This window comes from Pleurodeles waltl, chromosome 11, assembly GCF_031143425.1.
Source record: "Pleurodeles waltl isolate 20211129_DDA chromosome 11, aPleWal1.hap1.20221129, whole genome shotgun sequence".
Classification (NCBI taxonomy): Eukaryota; Metazoa; Chordata; class Amphibia; order Caudata; family Salamandridae; genus Pleurodeles; species Pleurodeles waltl.
Window position 1 is genome coordinate 41,720,766 of NC_090450.1, and position 25,454 is coordinate 41,746,219.

Sequence of the window (25,454 nt, forward strand, 5' to 3'; positions counted from 1 at the left end):
AGTGGGGCCCTCTTACGGGGGCCCCTGCAGTGCCCATGCCATTGGCATGGGCACTGCAGGGGCCCCCAGGGGCCCCACAACACTCCATACCGCCATCCTGTTCCTGGTGGCCGAACCGCCAGGAACAGGATGGCGGTATGGGGTGTTGGAATCCCCATGGCGGCGCAGCAAGCTGCGCCGCCATGGAGGATTCCTTAGGGCAGCGGAAAACCGGCGGGAGACCGCCGGTTTTCCCTTTCTGACCGCGGCCAAACCGCAGCGGTCAGAATGCCCTTGGGAGCACCGCCAGCCTGTTGGCGGTGCTACCGCGGTCGTTGACCCTGGCGGTTAATGACCGCCAGGGTCAGAATGACCCCCTTAGTCTTTGCTCTGTGGAGCCTATGGGGGGAGAAGATGTTCAGGGGTTTGAAATGGGAGGGGAAAACAGGAGTTAGATGACACACAGTATTCATATTAACTAAAAATGTGGTTTTCAGTAAAATGTAGCCTAACTGAAATATGTTAATAAACACACTTCTAAACATTTGATTAAACTTGTTTGACCTGTGATCATGTTAGTTCATTATTTGTGTCTTGGATAAATTACTAAATCATTATTTGTCCACATTATTTTCCACAAAATATAACTCTAAGACAATGCTCTAACAATACTTACCTTGACAATACTTTTGTGGTGAATATTCTTGCTATAATCTATTTTTAGCGCAATTTTAACACTCAATATTCCCAGAGTATAACAAATGTCTCCTCTTCTTGGCATTCTCATTTCCCTTAGTTTGTCAAGTTTCATCAGGCAACAAAACTAGACTAAAGACCTAATTACAAGACGGCCAGTCATGCAATGGTGGTTAGACCGCCGCAGCTGTGGCGGTCCAGCTGTCACATTGCGAGTTTGGCGGAAGAGCCACCAACAGACCACGGTCTCAACCAAGATCCATGATCCCAACGGGGTGATGGTGGTCCTGGTTGTAATCAGCCAGGGCAGCACTGAACTCACTGCTGCCCTGCTGATTGCAACCTTGTTCTCTGCCAGCCTTTTCATGGTGGTTTCCCCATCATGAAAAAGCTGGTGGAGAACAAGTACAGGGGGCCCACATGCCCAGCACCCTCTGAATGCATGCTGTCTGCGGTGCAGACAGCGCACATTCCGAGAGTGCTGGACGGGCCCCCTATGTGGTATGCGATAGGACTGGCTCCTTCAAGGGAGCTGAGTGCTAACTCGTAGCACTGTTCCTGCAGGTCAGACCAGCCGTAAAACTCTATTTCAAGGTTTCCGTTGGTCAGCCAGGTCAGGCTTGCGGAAACCTTGTAATAAGGCTGATAGGGTCCGTCACACGAGTTTGGTGGCCACCAAACTCACAATGAGCCCCTAAATGTCTCGAAAATACAAAAGGTTTCATGTTTGCAGCATGAGTTGTTGTAGTTTGTGTGCTGTTGACTTTCCAATCTAATGATGCTTTTCAAATATTACACCTTTCTTTGAAGTCTTTTTTTCACCAGGAGTGTTTGAAATAACTAGTGATCATGTCCTTTGAGACCACCATGCACATCTCAAAATCGGGACTGGGCCTTTTTTACCAGCGCTCCCTTGAACAATTGCGCATTTCCCTTTCAGTGCCATTCATAGGGTCTATAAGATTTATTTACCAAAGGGACAGCTGAAGAAAATTTCTGACGTAAAAAAGCATTGTGCTGCAAGAAAGCCAACAAACATCAAAAGGAAAGACACTTAGAATGCTATAAATGAATGGTGGAATAAAGGGATTATAAGAAATTGTAGCAGAATATTTATGAGGAAGAAAACAAGAACGGACAAAATGGGAGTAATGAATGCATTCTTTATTTAAACTTTAGGGATCTGATCGCATTGAATTTATAGCTCTGGGATCTGCTAAGAAATTGCAATATGAATATGTTAGAAAGTGCACTGCAACTCCATGCAAAAACATGTTTTGAGTCCATCAGTCTAAAAAGAAGACTCAGGGCCTGATTACAACTTTGGAGGAAGATGTTAATCCGTCCCAAATGTGACGGATATACCACCAGCCGTATTACGAGTCCATTATATCCTATGGAACTCGTAATACGGCTGGTGGTATATCCGTCTCATTTGGGATGGATTAACACCTCCTCCAAAGTTGTAATCAGGCCCTCAGAGTGTTAGACCTTACAGCCTTAGGGTGGTCTTCCCACAAACCTTTTGTCTGCTTACCACCAATTTTGCTGAATTTGTTTTTGTTGGCCTTAGGTCTCTGTGCACTTTTCCAGTGCTAACCAATGCTAAAGTGCTTGTGCTCACTCCCCTAAACATGGTCTTATTGATATATCCCTAATTGGCATATTTGATTTAATTGTAAAGTGGTAAACCTTATACCCAGGGCCGGTAAATTAAATGGAACCAGTGGGCTTGTTGCACCGATTGTGCCACTCCCTAGTAGCCCTTTCAAACTTGTCCCAGGCCTGCCATTGCAGCCTGAAGGTTGTGTTACACTTCCACGTCAACCTGACATTTAAAACCCCTTGCCAGGCCTTAAACTCCCCTTTCATTACATATATGTCACCCCCAAGGTCTGCCCTAGGTAACTTACAGGGCAGGATGCTATGCAATTAAAAGGTAAGACACATGCTTTAAAGTTGTACATGTCCTCGTAGCGAAAAACCCCAAAACTCATTTTTTACTACAGTGAGACCTATAACTCTTCTAGAATATTACTGGGGACTCCTGACTATATTTAAACAGATGTAATTCCTAATTGAGAGGAGGTACATCTGTCATTTTTGGGACCTAGGGAATGGTAATGATAAATCATCTATAACGGGAAAGTCATATTTATTGTTCATATTTTGAAAATGCCACTTTTAGGAAGTTGGGCTTTTTCCCTCTCTTAGTCATCTGGTGTTTGCTGCCTGTCTCTAATCACTGTTTGGCTTGGATAACACCTGGTCCATGGCTACTCCCTCTAGACAGCCACACAAAGGGATCTTAGGTGTTACTTGATGGGCTATCCTGGGAAGATAGAAGGGCAGAGGTGGGTACAGCCTCACACTTACTCCTGAATAGGTTGTGTCCTTTCCACACACAAATGGCTGCATATGCCCCCTTGAAGTGAGTCTGCAGCCAGGGCAGATAAAGAGGACCTCTTTGCACTTCAAAAACCATTCTTTTAAGTCTCCCTTACTACAAAGGCACAACTGGGTATAAGTGCTGGACCTCTGACACCACCACGTCAGTACACTTTTGGACCTGTAAGCACTCTGCCAGGAAGAATAACTTCTGCGCTGAAGGACTACCACTCTGCTGAGTTGCTGCCTTGCTGTGTTGCCCTGCTGACTACTACTGCTCTCTATTGCCTGGGTGCTAAAGATTGGACCTATATCACTTGAACTCCAAGAGCTAGCTGCTGACTGGCCTCCTGATCTGAAGTCTCAGGGACATAAACAACTTCCCACCACCCTGCACCGGAACCATTGGAAATGGGCCAAAGGTGTTTCTGCAGCAGAACTGACGCATCACCTGCTGTAAGAGCAGAACTGATGTAGCACCACTGTTGCGGGAACAGAGCTCGTGCCTTGCCCTCAGACCCAGTGCATCTCGTTCAGAACCGCAGCTTCAGAACCACAGGATCACTGCAACTGTGTGGAGAAGAGCGACAAATCATCTCTACTTTGTGAAGAAACTGGGAACATTGCCTTTGGAACTGCCGCATCTTAGAACTGGCACATCGCCTTCAGAACCAATGCTTTGCCGCTGTTTGGAGAAAATCAATGCATCACCTCGACTACGGGATTGACATAGACGCATCACTTGGCTGCACCCTGCATTTTGTTTTTCGCAATTAGAATAAAGGTACATTTGCAGTGGGTCTCGCTGAAACCCTGATTCCAGCCCACGTTCCATCGCAGTTGGCCTAAAATGTTGACTTTGTCCCAGTCCTTCACGACCAGATTTCCCAATTAGGCGCTTTTTGCTTCTAAGCACTATTGTACAGTTTATATTTTAAAAATCCTAACTCAAGTTCTACTTATTGTATTTTGCCATTTTGTTTTTGTTTTATTTACTAAATTAGAACTATTTTTCTAACCCGGTAAGAATCTATTTTGGTGGTGTTTTCACTGTTTTACTGTTTGAAGTGTTGCACTAATACTTTACACATTGCCTCTTAAGTTAAGCCTGACTGCTCTGTGTCACGCTACCTGAGAGTGAGCACAGGTAAATTTAGAGTGTGTTTGTGACTTACCCTAACTAGAATTGCGATTACTGTTCGACCAGGACTTCCACCCCAATCAACCAGAAAACCAATTTCTAACATAGTAACACTCACTTCAATACAAGTTTCGACCACAAGCACTGAAAAGCTGATCAAACAGGGGGATTCACTTCAAACAGACCTCTATGTCAGGATTGACCTAGGAAGTACAGTAAACTCCAAGAAGCATATTTATCCCAAAAAGAGACCAAGCCTCAGAAATAGTTCAGTCTCAAAAAGGGGTTTGAACCTTGTTGAGAAGAATGAAATGAAAGATCTTGTACTCCTTGTCTGACTCAAAAAAGGGGATTGGAATTAACAGGGATTTTGACTCTTCACTGAGTTGTGGGAGACTGAGCAATTGCAGGGGGTGTCTCCGTAAACATGGAAAATTTCTTTCAGAGTCTCACACTTCAGAAACTCTGAAGAAAAAGGGAACCACAATCTAAGAAAAAGGAGACTTCCTTTATATCATGAAACAGAGCATAATGTGCTAGAATCCCTCACAGTCACAAATTATTCATTCACAATAACAACTGCAGAAGAAGCTGACACTAAATTTCCTAATTAAATGAAAGGCAAGGAAGGTAGTTTTGACAATTTCCAAACCTCAGTTATCTACATGAAGAATCAGAAGAGGAGGTGGCTCAAAATGTTGAGCAAGAAAAATAACACGAGGGTGAAGAGCAAAATGATGCTTGATGGAATCCCTGGGGGAATTTGAATATGAAGATTTAGTGTAACAAAATGGATGTACTATATGCATTGTTGGGGAACTATCGGGCAGTACACTTGCATGTATCGCCTTGGGTCCATTCAAAGTTATTTGCTCTTTGATAGCTATACCACAGAGCAGCAAGGCTAGCAAGGACCAATGTGTAAAGCATTTAATAACACCAAACAAAATAAGAAAGTCACCAAACAAGAAAGAGACACAATAACAATTCATACAAATAGAGGAAAATTTGAATGCATTTTTAGAGTACTTAGGGCCAGATGTACGTAGTTTCTGAATTGCGACTCACAAATTGCGAGTCAGAGAGACTTGCAATTTGCAAGTCGCAATTCAGAATGCAGGATGGTGTCCCTGGCACCATCGGCGACTCGCAAGGGGGTCGCAAAGGCCCACCTCATTAATATTAATGAGGTGGGTCACAATTTGCGACCCCCTTGAGACTCGCAGCACTCACAGGGATGGTGGCCTGCTGGAGACAGCAGACCTCCATGTCTGTGACTGCTTTTAAATAAAGCAGTTTTTTTTTTGTAATGCAGCCCGTTTTTCTTAAAGGAAAACGAGATGCATTACAAAACAAATAAATGAAACGTTTTCGTTTCATATTTTCAGAGCAGGCGGTGGTCCATATGACCACTGCCTGCTCTGAATTTTTTTTTTCCATGCCATGCACAAAGGGGAAGGGGTCTCAGGGGACCCCTTCCGTTTTGCGAATGGGTGACCACCAGTGTGACACTGGTGGTAACTGCGATTGCTTTGCGACCGCGTTCGCGGTCACAAAGCAATACAGCATTGCGCTGCAACTCGCAATTAGGAAGGGGAACACCCCTTCCTAATTGCGACTCACAGTCCTGTTTTGCAAGTCGGTAACCAGGTTACTGACTCACAAAACGGGGATTAGGCATCATAATGTGCTTTCTGCACGTCGCAAACAGCAAAATTCTTTTTGGAGTGCTAGGAGTGCCCATTATATCTCAGTAAAGTGCCCCAGTGGGACAATAAGGTCACTAGCCAATGGATTAGTAGGTCCCCTCCTACTTGGTGACACAGGTCCCATAATGTGTGTCACCTGGCTATCCCAGGGTATACTTTGCAAGCCACAACTACCAAGGCTGAGGGCTTCCTGAACTATGAGGATCTTGGTAGCCCAATCCTGGGAATGTGGCTACCACGGGCAGCACGCTCATGGAACACTGGTTCTAAAACTGTTTTTCCCTCCTTTCGCCCTGGCTCTAACCTTTCTAGGAGAAACAAAGGGCTTCCTGCTCAGGAATATTGCCACAGTGGCCCTTCAAAGGGGATATAACCCTTTGATGCCTGCCTTTTGGGCTAACACCCTTTGCAGTCCATCCTGGAGGTGGGGGTAGAACCTCCAGTGTGGCAACTGCCTTTGTTCTCAGCCTGGGGGTCATTCACATGTCTCCCCAGATGGGCAGAAAACCTCTCAGTCCCTGTGACCCTGTAGAGTGACTGTACTAACTGGGTCAAAGTATGGCAGTTTTCACAAAAGTGGCCAGCATTAAAGTGGGCATAAATGTCAACTGCATCACTGAGCCATATTTAATGTCCCCTTTAATTCGATACCTTACATGAAACAGTTAGGTAGCCTCTTTCAGAAGTTAGACGCATTGGTGTGACAACCGTTAACTCTGCAAGTACCTTATATGGATACCTAACCATCCTCAGCAAACACTAACATTTAGAGTTTTGCTGCATAGACATATCAGAAAATATATGTATATCTTAACAACAAACAGCTTCTTGCCATAGGGCTACATAGGCCTGCCTTTAGGGAGACTTACATATATAGTTAAGGGACTTAAGGTGACTTTGACATTAGTAATAATGGCAAAGTAGGGTGTGCAGTGCATACACAGCCTCTTCAATCTGCAATGGCAGCTGAAAGTCAAGTTTTCTCTTTGTCACACACAGAGTGGCACAAACAGTGCTGCAGTTCTTGTGTGGATAGTCTGGATACGATTTACTAGGGACTTATAGGTAATTCAGCACATGCCAATTGGGGGTATCCAATTCAACATATACTTTTGAAAAGGCAAAGAACACTGGCAGTAACACATGGGCAGCAGTCCTCAGTGCAGTCTCAAAGTCAAAAGTCAGCAGCTAATCATCCAAAACATGGAAAAAAACTGTTTTCTTACATTTAGCTATTCAGTTAATTGCCTGTGCTGATAACAACTGCAGAAGAAGCTGAACCTGAATTTCTAGAAGCCAATTTAAAGTTTCCCAGGCACCATCCATTGCTATGGAATCAAAAGCTAGGAAATTAGGGTCTGATTACAAGTTTGGAGGTCTGTAGACTGCCATGCCTGGAGTGGCGGTCTGACCACCGTCTGCTTGGCCGTTTGACCACCATATAACAATGCATGCAGTTCCATTGACCCAACACCAGGCAGCGAAGCCCACTGCGGTGGTGATATGGACCCATGAGGCCATCGCAGCCAGTGTTTCCGATGGACAGATTATGATGTGGGCGTCCACCAACATGACTGTGGTGGTCCAACCACCATGTCTCAGATGTTGGAACCTGAAAATAAAGGCAAGAACTCACCTGTAGGCAGTGTCACACATCCTGTGCTGCCATTGGGCCGATCACATACATCTTGCCGCTGCTGCTGCTCATAGCCCAAAATACATGCCATTGTGGACGCAACCGATGGTAAGATCACACACCTACCCATGTGCAGAATCTCCACAACAGATCGTCCCACCACCATCCATCTGGTATGTGGGTTACTCTAGGTCGACCAAGTACACTTTTTATGTGGCCCAGGTCGAATTAATCACAATGAATGACCCATGCACAGCTACATGATGCCGCCTCTAGCCAGGTCACTGACAGTGCACCACCACACTTTTCAAACTCATAAATGTCTTCTCATCCCAGTTTCAGGGACAGTGAAGTGTACAGAACATTGTGTCACACAACAACACCACATCAACATCACACATAATTAAGCTGGCACCCTCACATTGCTAACATGCCATGGACTGTTGTGATATTGAAGACACATATGTATTGATGTGTCTTTTAACCCAAAGACACATTCCGTGAAACATCCCTGTGATGGACCCACACATATCACCCACATACCAACACAATGAAAGGTCAATGGGATGCACAATATTTTGTGAGACAAATATCAAAAGCTCTAAATGTAAACAATACCTGCACAATAAGGATTGGGGTAACACAGGCACTAAAGGAAGGATGCTGCCCTGGGACACATTTCACTTTGCACATACCCCTAAAGCACCATTTGCACAGGAAATGGCCGTACATGTATCTCTAGGACTACCAATAGTAGAGGCAAGTGACATGCCAATCTGCAAAATATGTAAGTGGAAGTCACGAAAGCGAATACAACATCAACAGCATGAGTCACACATTTAGATGAAGTAGTTGGAAAGTACACATATCAAAATGGACACATGGTCAGTGAAACGTAAAGGACGGTAGCAGAATTGAACACCCTCCAAACAAAACTCTATCTTGCACACATGAGACAAACGTACAATCGACATCACATGGACAAATCCAAACACAATACGTGCTGACATTGGCCAACGCAAGATGAAATACCATATCAAACAAAACACAATGCAATGACTCTCCAGTTGGATTACAACCCACATATTCATACAATGGACATCTTCCCTTGTCCTGGGTGACACCAGCACTGCCCATAAAGTTAGATCTTGCCAACTTCAGCAAATGGATCAGCAATCAGGGTGAAACACACACAAATGTATGCATACAACGTAAATTACTCAGGAACAACTATAAGGTAGAAAAGTAATGGCAGGACGAATGTGTACCCAAAAAATAACAACTTGGGTTTATGGATTCAAAATGAGAAATATCTAGGGCCATTGGCAAGTCCATATGTGATTCCATGCACTGTTCTGGGCTCCAGCTTGACTCCAATCACTGCCAGTGAACCTAGTAGGGGCACCAAGTGGGCATGCAGGCACATCAGGGATCATCCTTGGGTGGGGTTGGATCGGATTTGGGACGGGTGGGCTTTTTTTTAGGAGGGGTGGTCTTCTCTTTAGGAGAGGTGGACTTCTTCTTCGGGGTAGGAGGGGTATGGGAGCTGCCGGGAGGGGCAGGTGTGACACGACAGGGGAGAACTTGGATGTGAAAGGGATGGGTTGGGATGTGGGTGGGATCCTCTTGGGCTTAAGAGTGGGGGTGGAGATCACAGGGGAAAAGGCAAGCTCAAAACGGAAACTTTCATTGGGAAAACGGAAAGTGTGCTCAGAAGGGGTTGGGGTTTGAGAGGTTGAGGGAGTGGTTGTCTTGCTGGTGTGTGCATGTCTGAGGTATGCTTGGGTTTGGGTAGTGTCTGTTGCGTGTGTGAGTGTGAATGTTTGCATTTCTTGGGGCTGTGAGGAGGAGGTGCTGGTTGATATGGGAGTGGTGGTTGTGTGTGGCTGTTGCAGTGGGGTATAGGAGTAAGGTAGATGTGGTGTCTGTCGGAATGGTGGTTGTTGTGGTCTGTGTGAGTGACTGTTGAGTGCTTGTGTGCCGGTATGTCTTGTGGTGCTTGTGTTTATGTGTGCTGCTTGTGTGTTGAGGTGGGTGCATGTGGATGTGTGTGCGTGCTTAGGACAGGTAGGGGGATAGGGAGATTTGGATTGGGAAGAGGTAGGTGGTAGGGGAGGATTGTGGGGGGTGGATGGCTGCCATCAGTTTGGAGGCCAGATCCTGTAAAGATCTCTGTAGGCCAGACATGGCACTATGAATGCTTTCCAGGTATGCAACCATCTGCTGGAGCTGACTACCCTGCACCTGAATGGCATTCAGAATGGCAGTCTGATCCACAGAGATACTCCTCAGGAGGTCAACAGCCTCCTCACCCTGGGCCTCACGGGTAACAGGGGCAGGTGGTGGGGTGTCTGGGGTGAAGGAGACGCTAACCCTCTTGAGTGACTGGGCAGGGCCAACGGGGTGGGGAGCAACAGGGAGGGTGGAGATGGAACTGGGGGTAGCAGACAAGGATGGAACAGGAGTTCGTCCTAATGGATCCGACACAACTAGGCAGTGGCCACTGGAGGAAGAATCAGAATATGAGGTTGATTATGTGTCCTCTGTGGCACTCAGAGATTTACCTCAGTACACATTCCTAAACCAGTCAATGGACTAAGGCATTCAGGCCAGGTCTTTCCACTGGAGCCTCGAATTGGCCACTTGCCGGGATCTGCAGGTAAACAGAAAGTGGGCACAGTGCCAGAGTTACATAGTCACAGTAACTCTACTCTAGCCTTGACCATGTGTCATAGTGGGAGATACATTTGACAGGCCCTGGTCTCTGGAGGCTGAGCATACAGAAACTACATGACACTCACATGTCCATCACTTCCATGCATGACAGTATGTCATGTGGCCCTCATCAATGTGGCTTATGTGGCGCTCTGAAGGGCACAGCGAGTCATTATAAGCCTTTCATACAAGAGGTTTGCAAGGTCAGATGTGGGCTAAATGATCTGTGGCACTATACAAATTACTTACGAGATCTTCAAATGACTCAAACAGTATGCATACACAGCTCATGCTGTCATGCACATTCATGTTGTCTGAGATTTACAACAATCACATCCATTGATGTGTCACTGTATGGCTGTAAAGTCTCCTTGCCCAGATATATGAACGCAACACAAGGATGATCCAGTCCTCAAAACACATCACAAAACACAAGGTGAATGTGCAGTACATAGGGTACTTTTCTCCATTATCCCATTTATGCCACACAAAATGTGACAACAGGCACACAAGAAGTCTAACTGGCACACAGGGGAACATTGTAGCCTATGAGGAGGGAAAGGAATGTATTAGACAGAGTCAAATGTGCCTTTGAGGTTCTTACCTGCTTCTCTGGTGAACCATAGATCTGAGCATACAGAGGAAGGACCTTGTACACGATTTTCCCCAGCTCCTCTGGAGAGAAGGCAGGGGCCATTTCACTTGCTGGCTTTGGCATGATTGGTCCCAGAGGTGGTGTACAGCAGCAGTGTCAGAAGTCAAGTGACTGAATGTGAAAAATGTGGCGTACACATATTCCACATACATGGTCATTACCGCCGATGGGCACGGCCATTTGCCAGCGACCGCCACAGGCAACACAATTAGCCTATGGCTGTATCCTCCATAGTTGAAACCACGCAGACTACTTCTGCCGGTAGCCAAGGGCGGTTCCTAATGTCCATTGAAGTAGAGCAGGCATCCGCCATTTTGGTGGCTGAAAAATACAGTAATAGGCCCTGTTAACTTCGTCACAACAACAATATATTTGTTTGATCAACATAAACATCCTAAAGCAGTCTTGTTGTGTAAGTTATACTACACAATCACAAGCGTAGTGTGTTGCTGGGCACAGACGGAATATGCTGGCAGTGCACTGTCCACCGCTGCTGATGGTATTTTTGGCAGTCAGAACAGACTGAATTTCAAGGGGCAATTGAGCAGATAGTTGGGTGTTGCCAAAATCCATGTTGTGGACACTTGTTGACAACCATGGGGGTCATGTTTGATATTTGTGTAGTTGACAGCTGTGATGTGTTCAGGGTGTAATGTATTTCTGGTCAGAAAAGCTTTGTCACTTGATTTTCTTTCTATACATCATGTATATTGTTGTGGACACAGTGACTAGTGCTACAACTCATGTCTTTCCACAAATAGGTACCCTGGCAGAGGGAGGAGGCAACAACCTTGCCAGACCTTCAAACCATGGAAGAATATCACATCATCAAACAGTACTACATGAATAGGCAAACAATTGTGGATTTATGCCATCAGTTGGAGCCAGATCTGATGCCTGAAAACAGTAATCCAGCCTGCATAGCACTCATTGTTCAACTCATGGCAGTATTCCACTTCCTAGCCACATGGTCATTCCAAAATACAGTGGCCATATCTGGTGGTATGTCCCAACCTATGTTCAGTCTTGTATTAAGAGATATCCTCTCAACAATGATGAAACATATTGAGAGCTATATCAGGTTCCCCCAAAGTGAAGATTTAGCCAATGTGAAGACTGACTGACGTGGTTTTGCTTGCCTCCCACATGTGGTGGGAGTTATTGATGGCACACATGTTGCATTGGTGCCACCACAGGCCAGTGAACAAGTCTATCACAACTGGAAAAACGTGCAACTGTCTGCTTGTCGGATCTCCGTACCCCAGCTGATGTCACAACTGCAACCAGAGCAGGCCTGTCTGGTTGGTAAATCACATCTGTCCTGATTTTGTGTGAGCAATGTCAGCTGCTACAATCATGAAGCGAGTGACTTATTGTTGCACTTATGTCTCATTCCTAAACCGGAAACTCAGCATATCCAAACCTTGATTATTGACACTGCTGTGGAATCCAACTACGCCAGGGGAAGTCTGCTTCAATGAGGCCCACGTAAGAACCTCGCGGGCGGTGGAGCAGGCTTTTGGGCCCCTGAAGGCCAGATTTTTCTGTCTAGACAGGACTGGTGGAGCCATCCTCTACTCACCCGGGAAACTGTGTCAGATCACTGAGGCATGCTCCATGCTCCATAACATAGCCCTGCAGCGGAATACCCCTAATCCCTGCCACCTGAAATGCCAAATAAAGATGATAGTGGTAAAGAGGAAGGAGCTGACTTGCAAAAAGATCTCACTGACAGCTTACTCTCAATAGCGTAAGTATGTCATGTCATGACTTGAACTGTACAGTGAACTGTAGATGTGATAACGTGTCTAGCAAATTCTTAGAAATAGCTTGAGAACTGATGCTTAGGCAAAATCAGCCAAAGGATGATTGATGGGATAGCTTTGACACATCCGCGTCTTGATGATGTTGCTTTGTCTGTGATAGATTTATTGTAATGTACTTTGATTTCCAGATGCTTGCTATGTGACTTTTGTCATATGTATGGTTTGATTCCTATACTCCTTGTTTTGTTCTTTGTTTAGGTACCTTCACCATGACCTCTTCATGTGGGCATTTCAAAGACAGCAGTGCCTTGCAGACTGTCTTTAAAAAGTAAAAAGTGTGCAGATTTGACTTTGGAATTAAAGGTACTTTCCAAGTGATAACCTACCTTATATTTATATATAAATCACTCCTAAGGTGTCCCCTAGTTGCCCCAGGGGTGGGGTGCCATGTAACTATAGGCAAGGACATTATAAAAGGTGTTTTATATGCCCTGGTGAGAGAAAACCTGCCCCTTGCATTTGTCCTCATTGTAGATACTTTGCTCCAGAGGATAACATGGGAATAGTTCACCTTACGATAGGTATTGCTAGGCAGGAGCTAAATATGTCATAAAAGGACTCCAAAGATTGGTAATGATAAATCCAACAACTTGCCACTGCTGAATTTATCATAACTAATACAGAAAAGTTATAGGACTTTCTTTTCTGTAAGCCTAAATCCAGTCTGCTAGTGGCCACTCATGGTTGGTTAGCTTTAACAGGATTAGTGGGCTGCTTTAATGAGATAATAGATGGCTTGCACTTAGCAGACATTATCTGATGGGGGGAGGTCTGCAGCTGCAGAGGCCAGGCCAGGAAGGGGGCTGGGTAAACCAAATTGTGCTTCAAACAACGCAGGACAGAAAGGAATGCCAGCCATACCTGCCCTCTCATCCTGTGCCCCACAGATAGAAAGCAGGCCCAGGAAAGGAGCTTGCAGATGGTCGGGGGTGTTAAGGGAAATGGGCCGCACCAGTAGGTTGCTTTAACCAGGTCTTGCTCTTCTAGAGAGAAATTGTCAATCTTGGATTTTAAAGTACTGTGCTTTATGGGACAAGAAAATGCCACACTTTAAAGGAAGCTGTCATGCTTTTGGGTGGCACTCTGCATCTCACTGGAGAGCAGTGCCCCCCTACTTGTCCCCAAGATGATTCAATGAATATGACTGAGCTGCATTGCCTCTCAGATCTGCTGCCTAAACCAGAAGAAGAAGATGGACTACCCTACTGGAACCCAGACCTGCAACCCAGAGGATTGCACTCTGAAGTACAGCTCCTGTTGCACACTGGAACAGCCCTAAGGACTTTACCTTTCTTCAAAAAAGACTCTGAAGTGGACTCCCTGAATGCAACAGAGCTTGCCAGCACCAACTATCACAAAGGTTCCCCACCTGGGGTTGAGTCCAGCAGACTTTTAAGGACCTGGACAGGTGCACTGTAGGAACTGTAGTCCTCCTAAACTTCCAAGGACCACCTCAGAACTTCTAGACCCTTGGATTCATGTTTTGGACACTTTGAACCCTCAAGACGAACTTTAGGAAGAAGTTCCAGAAGAGTTGCAGTGGTTTGGAGCAACTTTTAGAAAATCTCCATAAGTGGACCAACCTGACACTGAGTCAAGCAGGCTACCTTCAACCGCGACCTGACCTGGATTTCAGGTTCCTCTGCTGGAAGCTCCGGAGCCCCAGACTTCCTGGATTTGACCAGGGCCTCACAGAAAAGCAATCCAATGACATGACATTGAAACCAGCTTGCTGGAGAGGACAGCACAAAGTCAAGAGACAAAAAAGTTCCAGAAATGTTTCAAGTGTGAAGGTAAAATTTTGACCAAGGCCTCCCACTGAGTGTATCCGAGGAGGGCTCCATTGTGGTTGGCCTCAAATTGTGACTTGGTCCCAGTCTAGCACGGCCAGATGTCCCCAGCTCTAATGATTTCCAAGCAATAACAAGCACATTTTTTAATTTAATATTTAAGAATTCATATCTCCAGTTCCCTACATTGGATTTTTGTTGTTTTGGTGTCATTTTAAAGATAAAAATATTTCCTTTATTTATTGTGTGTTGTTTCTTACTTAGTTACGGTATTGGCGTATTTAAACCTTGAAATACCTGTCTCCTAAGTTAAGCCTGTCTGCTTGTCTCCAAACTATCAGGAGTTGAGCCAGGGGCTAATGTTTTGAGATCTCAACTGGACCTGACATTGGCTTTGGGGCATTGGCTTTGGGGCACTGGCTTTGGGGCACTATTGCTAGTGGTAGGTGAGTAATTACCTCTACTAATGACCAGCCTCTAAGTGAAGGAAACTTTCCATTGTGCACCTGATGTATCATTTTGAAGGAGTTCTGAGGTAAGCAAGAGCTATTTGAGAAATGTTTCCTATTATGTTGTACATCTCCGGAGTGCAGTTGCTGAGGAAGTAAGCATAAGATCGCTCTTATGTTAAGAAATGGGTTAATTAATTTGAATTGGAACAAAGTTGTTTTTAATTTGCTAATGCACACAATGCTGAATCTGCAGTTTTTGCTTATTGTTATGCGATATTGTGTATAAAAGAAATGCTTACTACAGCTCATAGAGGCCTCTCATTTTCCTCCTGAGACTCTGTGCGATTATTTAGGGACTTTCTTTTCTTCACTTAGTATGTTGTCAGTACTCTTTATGAGTTTGACACTTTAAATCAAGAGAGATTTAACTGCTTAAATAGGAGTTCTATTAGGTTTTTATGATTCTGTAGTCTGTATCTGGGCCTTTTGGCAAAATTGGGCATCTATTCTTTATTGTTATTTATGAATCCTGTATTAAGGTTTGTAAACGTAATTCTGATCTGGAGTCTGTTCTTGAGTGGTCTCCCTTTCTACTTTGGATTTTACTCTGCTAAATTAAGAGGAGACTGATGGGGAAGATAGTATTTTGCCATTAGATCAATGAGACATCCTAAAGCTGAACTTTATGAGTTAAAATTTGGGTTGTGTAAAAAAGTGGGGCTTGAGAAAATTTGGTAGTTCAGCTCCCAAAAAGTAAAATGGACTTTCATCCTTATATCCTCCTTGGGTTGGTTGTTGGACGACCCTACTGGAATAGTTGTCTAATTCAGTGGCTCCCAAACAGTGGTCCTGGGACCCCCTGGGGTCTGAAAAGCTTCCTCCGGGGGTCCGTGACTGCTTAGAAAATATAATATTAACAGATTAATAAACTGTATAAACTGTATATAAATAAAGTGGCTAAATGTACAATTGAAATTTTTAAAACAAACTGTGAATGTCAAGGAATTTGAAATTGGAGGCTAAAAGTTAAATTGGTAGCCTCTAATTTGTAAGAAGTAGTTCGAGTGCATTAAAGAGGATACAGTATGGAAGATGTGTGGCTTCGATTGAATTCAGAAAAGCTCCAACCTTCCTATTAAAATTTGTTTTTTTATTATTTATATTTGTTTGCAAATTAAATAAAATGTGGTATTGTTTGTGTATGTGTTTGATGAATGCTTGTTTCTGTATTTTTTGTGGATTGTTTTGAGTTTCAAATTATCAACAATGTTTAAGCTGGGGGTTGCCTGCTTCCATTATTGACTCAGTGGGGGGGTCTCCGTGTTCCAACAATGATAAAGTGGGGGTTCACAGAAGTCAAAAGGTTGGGAACCACTGGTCTAATTGAATGCTACATCCTGTAAAAGGGTTGCATGAGACTTGTCAGACGCTCTCATAAGTTCTCAGATATTACAACCCTTGATTAATGTATTATACTTAAACATTGTAATGTTCCAGAATTCTTAATTTTAAAGCCTGAAGTAGTTTTCTCATATTGCATTCTACATATGTGTTCACTTTTTTGTCCTACCAAGAAAAGAAACTGAAGTTAAGGTGGAGTGATCCCAAAACAGACATTCAAATAGACCACATAAAGACTGTGATATTCTGGTCAGGTGAGAACAGTATAGATTAGAGGGGTAATTTTGAACAAAGTTGGTGGCCCGTCTGCCTGCAGGATCAGCAGAGGCCCTGGCTCCCACCCTGATAAAGAATGACCATCCTCAATATTTAAGGCCCCCGTCTTCCTGATGGGAAGTGCCTTTGATACATCCCCCATACTTGCTGATGCACTGAGTAAATGGCGAACTGATACTATAATTGTTCGACCCACTCAGTATTCATTTAAATTTTTCTGAAGCAAATACTCTGACACAAAGGGAACTAAATAGGGCAGGGTTCCAGTCACTGTAACTTGGTGGCCATGTAGCACATGGGCTGCTAGGTCAGAGGTTTCGAGCAGTAGAGGCAGGTTCTGAGATTCTCCTCGAAGAAACCAAATGTTTCCCCTGTGTAAATGAGGGGCAGTAACCACCAGTTTGACATTGTGGGAGCTCTGCAAATGTATGAGGGGTCCTGCTCTGCCAAACTCTAAATGGGGACCTAAGTGCAGAGTGTTCTGAAACAGAGTTTTAACTGCTGATGGTATTCACAAAGATACTAATGCCCTGATAATGTCAATGTTCATTGTTTTCCATGAGTGTTTTTTTTTCGCTCTGCATAACACCATCTGGTTTCCCAGGTTCACTATTACTGCAGAAGTACAATTTATAACTTTTCTGATATTTCATCAAGGGGACAATTGTTTGTTTTTTGTTATTAAACCCCTTTCCTTAAAACCACATGGGTGTTTGGGTCTCCTTCTCACACAAAATACAATCCTGGACCTAGTTCTGGAGGTGTCAAGGTAAGTTTCCATTTTATGTATAAAACTTTGTGGATATGTGCAGATCTTTAGTGTAGCCACCTCTGCCTCCCACCCAGTATCTATGGTTTTCCCTTCCATTTCTTTGATTGTCTTACTTAGAAAAGTCCATTCCCAGGCTCACTTTTGTTCTTGGTTAAATGTGTTTCTAAATGGAAATTTTGATTCTGGGGAGGATGATTTCTCTTTTGTGAATGGAAATCCCAGCTATATTTAAGAGTGTAAAGCCTTTTGGGAATTGAGCTTCTATCATCTACATGTATCTAATTAAAGTATAAAACACTCTTCTTTTCCTCCTTGAAAAAGGGTCTTGGTCCCTACTGTGTCAGTAAGACTGCCCTCGCTGGTTTGACCAAGATTTTGGCATCAGAATTATTACCGATGAATATTCGGCTAAACTCATTGGCACCTGGAGCTACGAGGACGAAGGACATCATTACTGTAAGTATAGTTAGCATTATACGACTGGGGAAAAGGGATACATATTCCTGTGTATGCAAGTGAAACACAGATATATTCAAAAGTGTCCTCAGTTCAGGACTTTGTGCTCTAATGAATACCTCTGGAACTTGCAGAACTTGATGTGTTCAAACCTGCTCAAATTTAATTTACCAGCATAATTCTTTTCTGCAGACCGTATAACTCAAAATAAAACAAAGAATCACTAATCTTATGCCAGATAAAAGGGCCCTCTGCTCCTGTCTCAAAATCACCATTAGAAATTATAGGGGCATATTTATACTCTGTTTGCGCCGAATGTGCGTCAAAATTTTTGACGCACATTCGGCGCAAACACTGCCCCATATTTATACTTTGACGTCCGACGCAGCGGGCGTCAAAGTTCCACCATGTGCGCCATTTTTTAGAAGGGTGAACCAGCCTTGCATTAATTATATGCAAGGTAGGCGTTCCCTTCTAAAAAATGACTTTAAGGCCTGTGCCCCATATTTATACTGTGACGTCATTTTGACGCACAGGAGGGGGCAGGCCTTAAAAAACGGCGCCCAGCCTGATGGGCGCCGTTTTTTAACGCCTGGGTCGGGCAGGAGTTAAGGAACCTGTGGGCTCAGAAGGAGCCCAGAGGTGCCCTCCCATGCCCCCAGGGACACCCCCTGCCACCCTTGCCCACCCCAGGAGGACACCCAATGATGGAGGGACCCATCCCAGGGACGTTGAGGTAAGTAGTTTTTTTTTTTTTTTGTGGCATCGGGGGCCAGATTTGAGCCCCCCTACATGCCACTATGCCCAATGACCATGCCCAGGGGACATAAGTCCCCTGGGCATGGCCATTGGGCAAGGGGGCATGACTCCTGTCTTTGCTAAGACAGGAGTCATGTCAATGGAGGGTGGGAGTAAAAAGAAATGGCGCAAATCGGGTTGAGGCAGATTTTTTGCCTCAGACCTGACTTGCCCCATTTTTTGACGCCCAAACTCCATTTTCCCCTACGCCGGCGCTGCCTGGTGTGAGTCATTTTTTTTACGCACACCAGTCCGCAGCGCCGGCTCACGTCATTCAATAAATAAGGCGCCCGCATGGTGCTTTGGAATGGCGTTAGCCGGCGTTAAAATTTTTGACGCACAACTGCGTTGGCGCAGTTGTGCGTCAAAAAGTATAAATATGGGCCTTAGTTTTTAACCTTTGCCTTAGTACTCACACCAGTCATCCTTGTGCACTGGGTGCACTTTTATGACAAGGTTTGCACCCTAGCGTGGTACTCTGTAGCGTAAAGATGCATACCATGTGCACCCTAATTGGCATGTGTGACTACCGTCAACTAACTGGGCCATACAGGACTGCCAGTGATGGTAGCAAAATGATTATAAAAGCAAGGAAGGCCTTTTATCTGTTACCTGCTAGAGAGAGTGGACTACAGGCCTCTCCTGTGTTTCCTAACTCTGTATGCCAGTCCCCTATAACCAGACCCTTCACTCATCCTCCACCTTACTCGTATGTATAAAGAATGTGTGTGGAGCATGTGTGTCACCCATGGTTGTGGACACAATGGGTTCTATTGTGTGCTTACTGTTTTTAAGTGATACATAAGATGGAGGTTTGGACAGAGAATCTAGGCAGCAGATGTAAATTGCAGGCTTCACCCCAGAACAGTTTAGAGGTCCTTGGTAGTAGGTCTGACTGATGAAAGATGTAATGATGTTCAAAAGATGAAAAGATGAAAAGCTTTATGTTGCTCTTTGCTGGCACTTTATGCCCCAGAGGGGGAAATCCCCACAGTTAAAGAGGTAGTTAAGTTGAGCAACAGCCTTTGCCTTTGTGTTCTTTTTTGGGGGTTTTCATGACAAGAAACCCGCAACTGCACCACACCTTCCTGGTCTCACTTCCTGACAAAGACGACTCTCCACTCCGAGCAAAAGGACTGTCTGCCCTGAACCAAACTCATACACACTTGCTTTATGCAGCTTTAGCTGGGACAGAAAAGTCTGTGCCAAGTTTTATTTTCCTGAATTCAAGATTTTCCCACCAGTGCTGACCATGAAACTCCTTGAGCTTCAGGGCTAGGTAACTTCCAATTCCATTTTCCATGTTTGGGTTCAGTACATGGAGACTTTGTCTCAACGTTGTTAGGAGAAGCTGCCTTGACCATGCTTCAAGGGAAAGAATTGACAAACACTCAGGAATGGCACTGCATGAGGAAGACTCTGCTCAGAAGAAAAGGAGTGTGAAGGAGATGAGGTGGGAAAAAGCTGAAGAGGTTCACTGTCACCTCTGGGAAGGACCTGTACCATCACGTGAGGGTGAGGAACCGGGATCCTGACCTGACCCAGCAGTGGAATAAAAGAACGTACTGTGGTAGATTGAAGATACCAAGAAACCTGCAGTCAGCTGAGTTTCTGAACTTATATTTGTCAAAAAAAACATGTGTTGCTAAAGGAAGATTGGACCGCCATCCATTCTAGGTACCTGGTTTGTTTTGGTGGTGAGTTTTTGTGCCTGAGGAGGATCCCTGCCAGAAGAGCTGATGAGCCCCAACCACTGAAACGTAGCCGCAGACTCCTCTATTTGTACTGATGCTGTCCCCATTCTACGCGGTGCCAGTGACACTGCCCTTGCAACAGTGAGTTGGACTGAGACAGGACCATTGACTCCCATGTGCAGTGGGCTAAGCTTCTCATACCAGGGGGAACATTAACCGTTTCACTGCTTGCCCATCATCCCCGCCCCGTGCTCAGCCTTTTTTTGGCTATTTGGGGTAGTTCATACTTAGGCACCCATACCTTTTTGTCCACATAAGGTATCCATGCAAAATGTGTGTCCTATATTTCCAATATCCTCGGGATTCTAAAGGTGTCCAGGGTTTGAGGATCCTTTGGAGGGGACCGAGAAACTAGCCAAAATACAGCTACATTTTTTTTGTGAAAAAATAAGAAAAAGTTCTGCAGAAGACAGCATCTGTTTTTTTTCCCTGAAAATGACATCAATGAAGGCTTTGCAGTGCTAAAATCACCATCTTCTAGTTTTCAGTAACACGCAGACTCAAATCAGAAAACCACATTTTTCAACATGGTTTTGGCATTTTACTGTGACATACCAACTTTTTCCTACTCTTTGTGATTTCAACCTCCTTCCTGTTAGTGGTAGACATGGGTGTGAAAATATAGTGGACTCTAGAAAGCTATACATTTCTGCAAAAGTAGACAAAATTCTGAATTCAGCAAGGGGTCATGTGTTGATCTTTCAAAGTGTTGAAATACAAAAAAAAATTACATTGAGTGAAAAAAACAGCTATTTGTGCCTATCATTTTCATTTGTAACTTCTCCTAACAATAGTAAATTTTCAAATGCATTATACCGTTACATCCCCTGGACCCTTCTGCTTGCATGGGTATATAGGGCTTGAAGGTTCACCAAGGACCCCAGGTATTTAGATCCAATAACTGAGCTGCACCTTGCAATGGTTTTTCATTGTGTACCGGGTGTACAGTAATTCATTTAGTAAAATATAAATAGTGAAAAATAGGTATTGAGGAAACCTATCTATTTCCGAAATTGGAACAAGATATGGAGTTTAGAAGCAGTGGTTATTTGCACATCTCTGAATTTGGGGTTACACGTACTAGCATGTGAATTAGAGGGCATTTCTCAAAATGACTTCTTTCTTAAACATTGCCTTTCATTTGGAAGGTGCAAATGCAGAGAAGGATCAATTATAATAACACTTGGTCTACTATTCTGTGTTCCCTAAAGTCTCCTGATAACAATGGTATCTCACTTGTGTGGGTAGGCCCAAAATGCAAAATGAATACATCAAACTTCCCATGCAAAACTGACCAGTTTTTTGCAAAGTAGGTAGCTGTGGTTTTTTGGCCCTAGCTCAGCTGGCACCTAGGGAAAGCTAGCAAACATAAATATTTTTGAAAACTAGACACATAGGGAACTCCAGGGTGGGATGACTTGTATGGCTCTTAGCAGGTTGTTTTACCCAGAATTTCTTGCAAACCTAAAACTTTGACTAAAAAAACACCTTCTCCTCACATTGCTGTGATATGAAAGTTCTAGACTCTGCACAGAGCCACAAGCTTCCATCCACCAGAATTCTCCTACATCTTCTAATAAAACATTTCCTCAATTGTGTGGGTGGGTCTACTGCCCGTAACAGGAAACAGCTCAAAACGCAAATCGATACATCAAATTTTTCTTCACCAAACTGACCCGTTTTTTGAAACGTGGGTAACTGTGGTTTTTAGGCCCTACCTCACTTGGCACCTACGGAGACCTAGCAAACCTGTATGTTTGTCAAAACTAGACACACAGGGGAATCCAGGATGGGGTGACTTGTGTGGCTCTCATCAGGTTCTGTTACCCAGAATCCCATGCAAACCTCAAAGTGTGTCTAAAAAACATATTTTCCTCACATTGCTGTGATGGAAAGTTCTGGAATCTGAGGGGCCACAAATGTCCTACCAATCAGCATTTCCCTCGGGCTCCTGATGATACTTCACTTGTGTAGGTGGGCAAAGTGCCTTTGACAGGAAAGGCCAAAAACTTATAGAAAATGAGGGGGAACCAAAGCGGATCCAAAAGATAACTGTTTTTTTCATACGTTTTTAGGCTGACTCAGCTTTGGACACCCACACAAGTGGGGCAGAGTTTTTATCAGTACAAATGGGCCAATGCTGGGTGGTAGGAATTTTGTGGATTTCTGTGGATTACGGAAATTTCCCAGAAATGTAGTGAAAATTTGTGATTTCAGGCAAAGTTGGAGGTTTGCAGGGCATTGTGGGTAACAAAATGGTGTGTGGTGCATGTGAAGCACTACACCCTGGACTCCACCAGATGTTTAGTTTTCAGAAGCATCTTGTAGGTTTTTCCAGGTGGCAGCGTATGCAAGTCCAAAAAGTACTGCCGCTCACCATTGCAAGTGGGACAATATTGGGAGTTAGCTAAGCTCTTTTGGCCCGTTTGTAAAATCAAAACCCCAAAGAGTCAAATGTCCTCTTGCTTGCCATTAGTTACTTTAGTCTGCAACAGGGGCAGAAAAACTGTTGCCCCTTTCGGTTGGGGTAGGGGACATAACCGGGACATAACCATGCCCATGGTGGTGGCAGGCCCCCACCCCTCGATTTGGTTCCTTAGTGTCTAGTGAGCATTCTGCCACCCCCGGGGGATGGGTGGAGGCATTGCCTGCCCATTCTGGGCAGCTCCTACCCTTACACTACCAAAAAAAAAAAAAAACTGGTGCCTAGTGGGCTTTCCGCCCCCCCCCCAACCAGTGGGCAGATTGGGCTATTGCCTCAATCTTTTCTCCCAGAGGGGCAAAAAACTGTGATGACTTTTTAGGGGGAACAGTGGGGGTATTGCAATGCCCATTCTGGGAAGCCCCACCCGTAGATTAATTTTAAAAAAAACATTGTGCCTATTGGGCTCCCTGCCCCGGGGGAGAAAAAAGACTGTGCACCTTTTTGGGAGTGGTCATGGCATTACAATGCTCATTTAGGGCAGCCCCCACCCCTAGATATATATAAAAATGAATCCCTGGTCTTTAGTGGGCTTTCTGCCCCCCCCCAGGGAGCAGATCCGGGACTACTGCTCCATCTGCACCCCAGTGGGGTCAGAAAGTCTGAATATGCTCAAGAAAACGAGGGGGAGTAAAAAATATTGCCCAAGGGGCAACTCCTCCCTCCTTGGTGCCTAGTGGGTGGAACTCTGCTTGAGGGTCACCTTCCTGCAGCAATCCCCAAGCATGGACCCACCAGAGAGGGGTACCATTGTGAAGGGAAAATTCTCCCCTTCCAATGATACCTCTCCCTTGGCCTCAGTGATCGGGGAGCTGGGATAGCCCCCTGAGCACCTGTGCAATAAAAAGTGAAAAGAGCTGATTAGCTAGTTTCACTTTTAGTTTCAGACAAATGGCATCAGCCCTCTGTGAGCGTTGATCGTCATTTCACTAAAACAAAACAAACAGCCTTTGGTGATGGGGAACCTCTGCCCTATCTCCAGAGGCTGTTTCTTTCTAAAAGAAATCCCTCTGGTGCCCACACCAGAGGAATTTCAAGTGCCATGTGCGCAGATTGCCGGGAGCTGTCAGACGCACATGAACACTGTAGCGTCCGACCATCTGACATACCCAATTGGGTAACCCCTTCCCATTGAATGCTGGCACACAGTGATCCAACGCAAAAAGCTGCTGTGGTATTTGCAAAGACAGAGGACTAGGTTTTCAAAGATTTTGCACCAGGTTTGCGTCACTTTTTTTCGCACAGCCCCAAAGCAAAATCCTTTGTGGTATTTACAAAACAATGCAAATGGTTATTTATGGTGCTTTGTAAAATAAAAAAAGTAATGAAACACAGTGCATTGCACTGACTTGAGTAACTTTGCTTCAGTTATGCATTCCGTGGGTGGTGCATTGGCCTTCCAGAGCATTCACCCAAGGATTTTGACCCAAATCCATATCTACAAAGACTTGTCAACATGGGTTTGCATCAAAATGGTGCGCCTGTCTGAAGCTAGAGAAATATTTTTGTGTCTCCTTGTTATTTCCTCTTTGCACTCACATCACACATACAAGGGGGAAATAGGCTCAAAGATAGATTTTGTGCAGAAAAAATGTGGCACATCAGAATTGAACATGATTACAAATTACCTCATTCTTTAAAAGCTAAAAATGTTTTTTGATTGTGTTGAGTGTAGGTGCCTATTTAGGGCTTTCAAAAGAGCAGGGCTAGATCAAAACGTTATGAGAATAGTTAAATAGCCATGTATACGGAGCCAAGGATGCTTTTATTTGTGTCCCAGTCCCACTTAAAATAAGGTGTGGGGCCAGAGAGGGATGAACCCTCCCTTGTTTATTGTTCTCATGGCTTTAAAGACCCTTCCAGCTATAATCCATCATTGCAGGCAGTTGTGTGTAGAAACAGGACAAAAGACAATTGGCTGGTGCTCTACTCTCAGGTCACTGGTTAACTCCAATGCTAATTCAATTTAGATACATAAGTTATCTTGCAATCGACAAGCCCTAATTAACATTAACTGTATGTGGTATTATCAGGACCCTTTTGCTGCATTGATTAACATGCCATTTCATGGGGAACAGATAAAACAAAGTGCTGTAGGCTGGATAATTGCTTTGGAAACTGAATTACTTTGTTGAAAGCACATTGGGGAAAGGCCTCTCACTGCTCAATTTCATTGGGGAAGTACATGATAACTATAAAGGTGACAGCCCCACAGTATTAGGAAACTTGATATTGAAATGTTAGAGCTGATGAAGTCTATGATAAGAATCATAAAAATCTGATGGTAAATTTGGCACAAAGAAACATGCTAATCCAAATCCCTCCACAATCCATGAAGTAGACCAAACGAAAGAGTGATCCCCGAGAAGCAATTAAATTGAGAAACACGTGTCAGCTGTTACAATCTTTTGAACAATTAAACAACATAAATGTGAGATAAACTTTGAATCGTGAAGCCAGAATTGGATGCTCAGCTATAAGAAAACAAAGATTTTTCAACTGAATAAGCACTTGCTGATCAAATTGCA

At 44.3% G+C, this 25,454-nt stretch overlaps 1 protein-coding gene across 1 annotated transcript in view; it reads left to right on the plus strand.

Annotated features, from left to right (window-relative positions):
• The window catches only part of LOC138265368 (dehydrogenase/reductase SDR family member 4-like), a 146,174-nt gene that overhangs the window by 105,086 nt on the left and 15,634 nt on the right, over positions 1–25,454 (plus strand). The window contains exon 7 of the mRNA XM_069213013.1: positions 17,758–17,892. Coding sequence (XP_069069114.1) covers positions 17,758–17,892 — 135 coding nt within the window. The remainder of the gene's footprint in view (positions 1–17,757; positions 17,893–25,454) is intronic.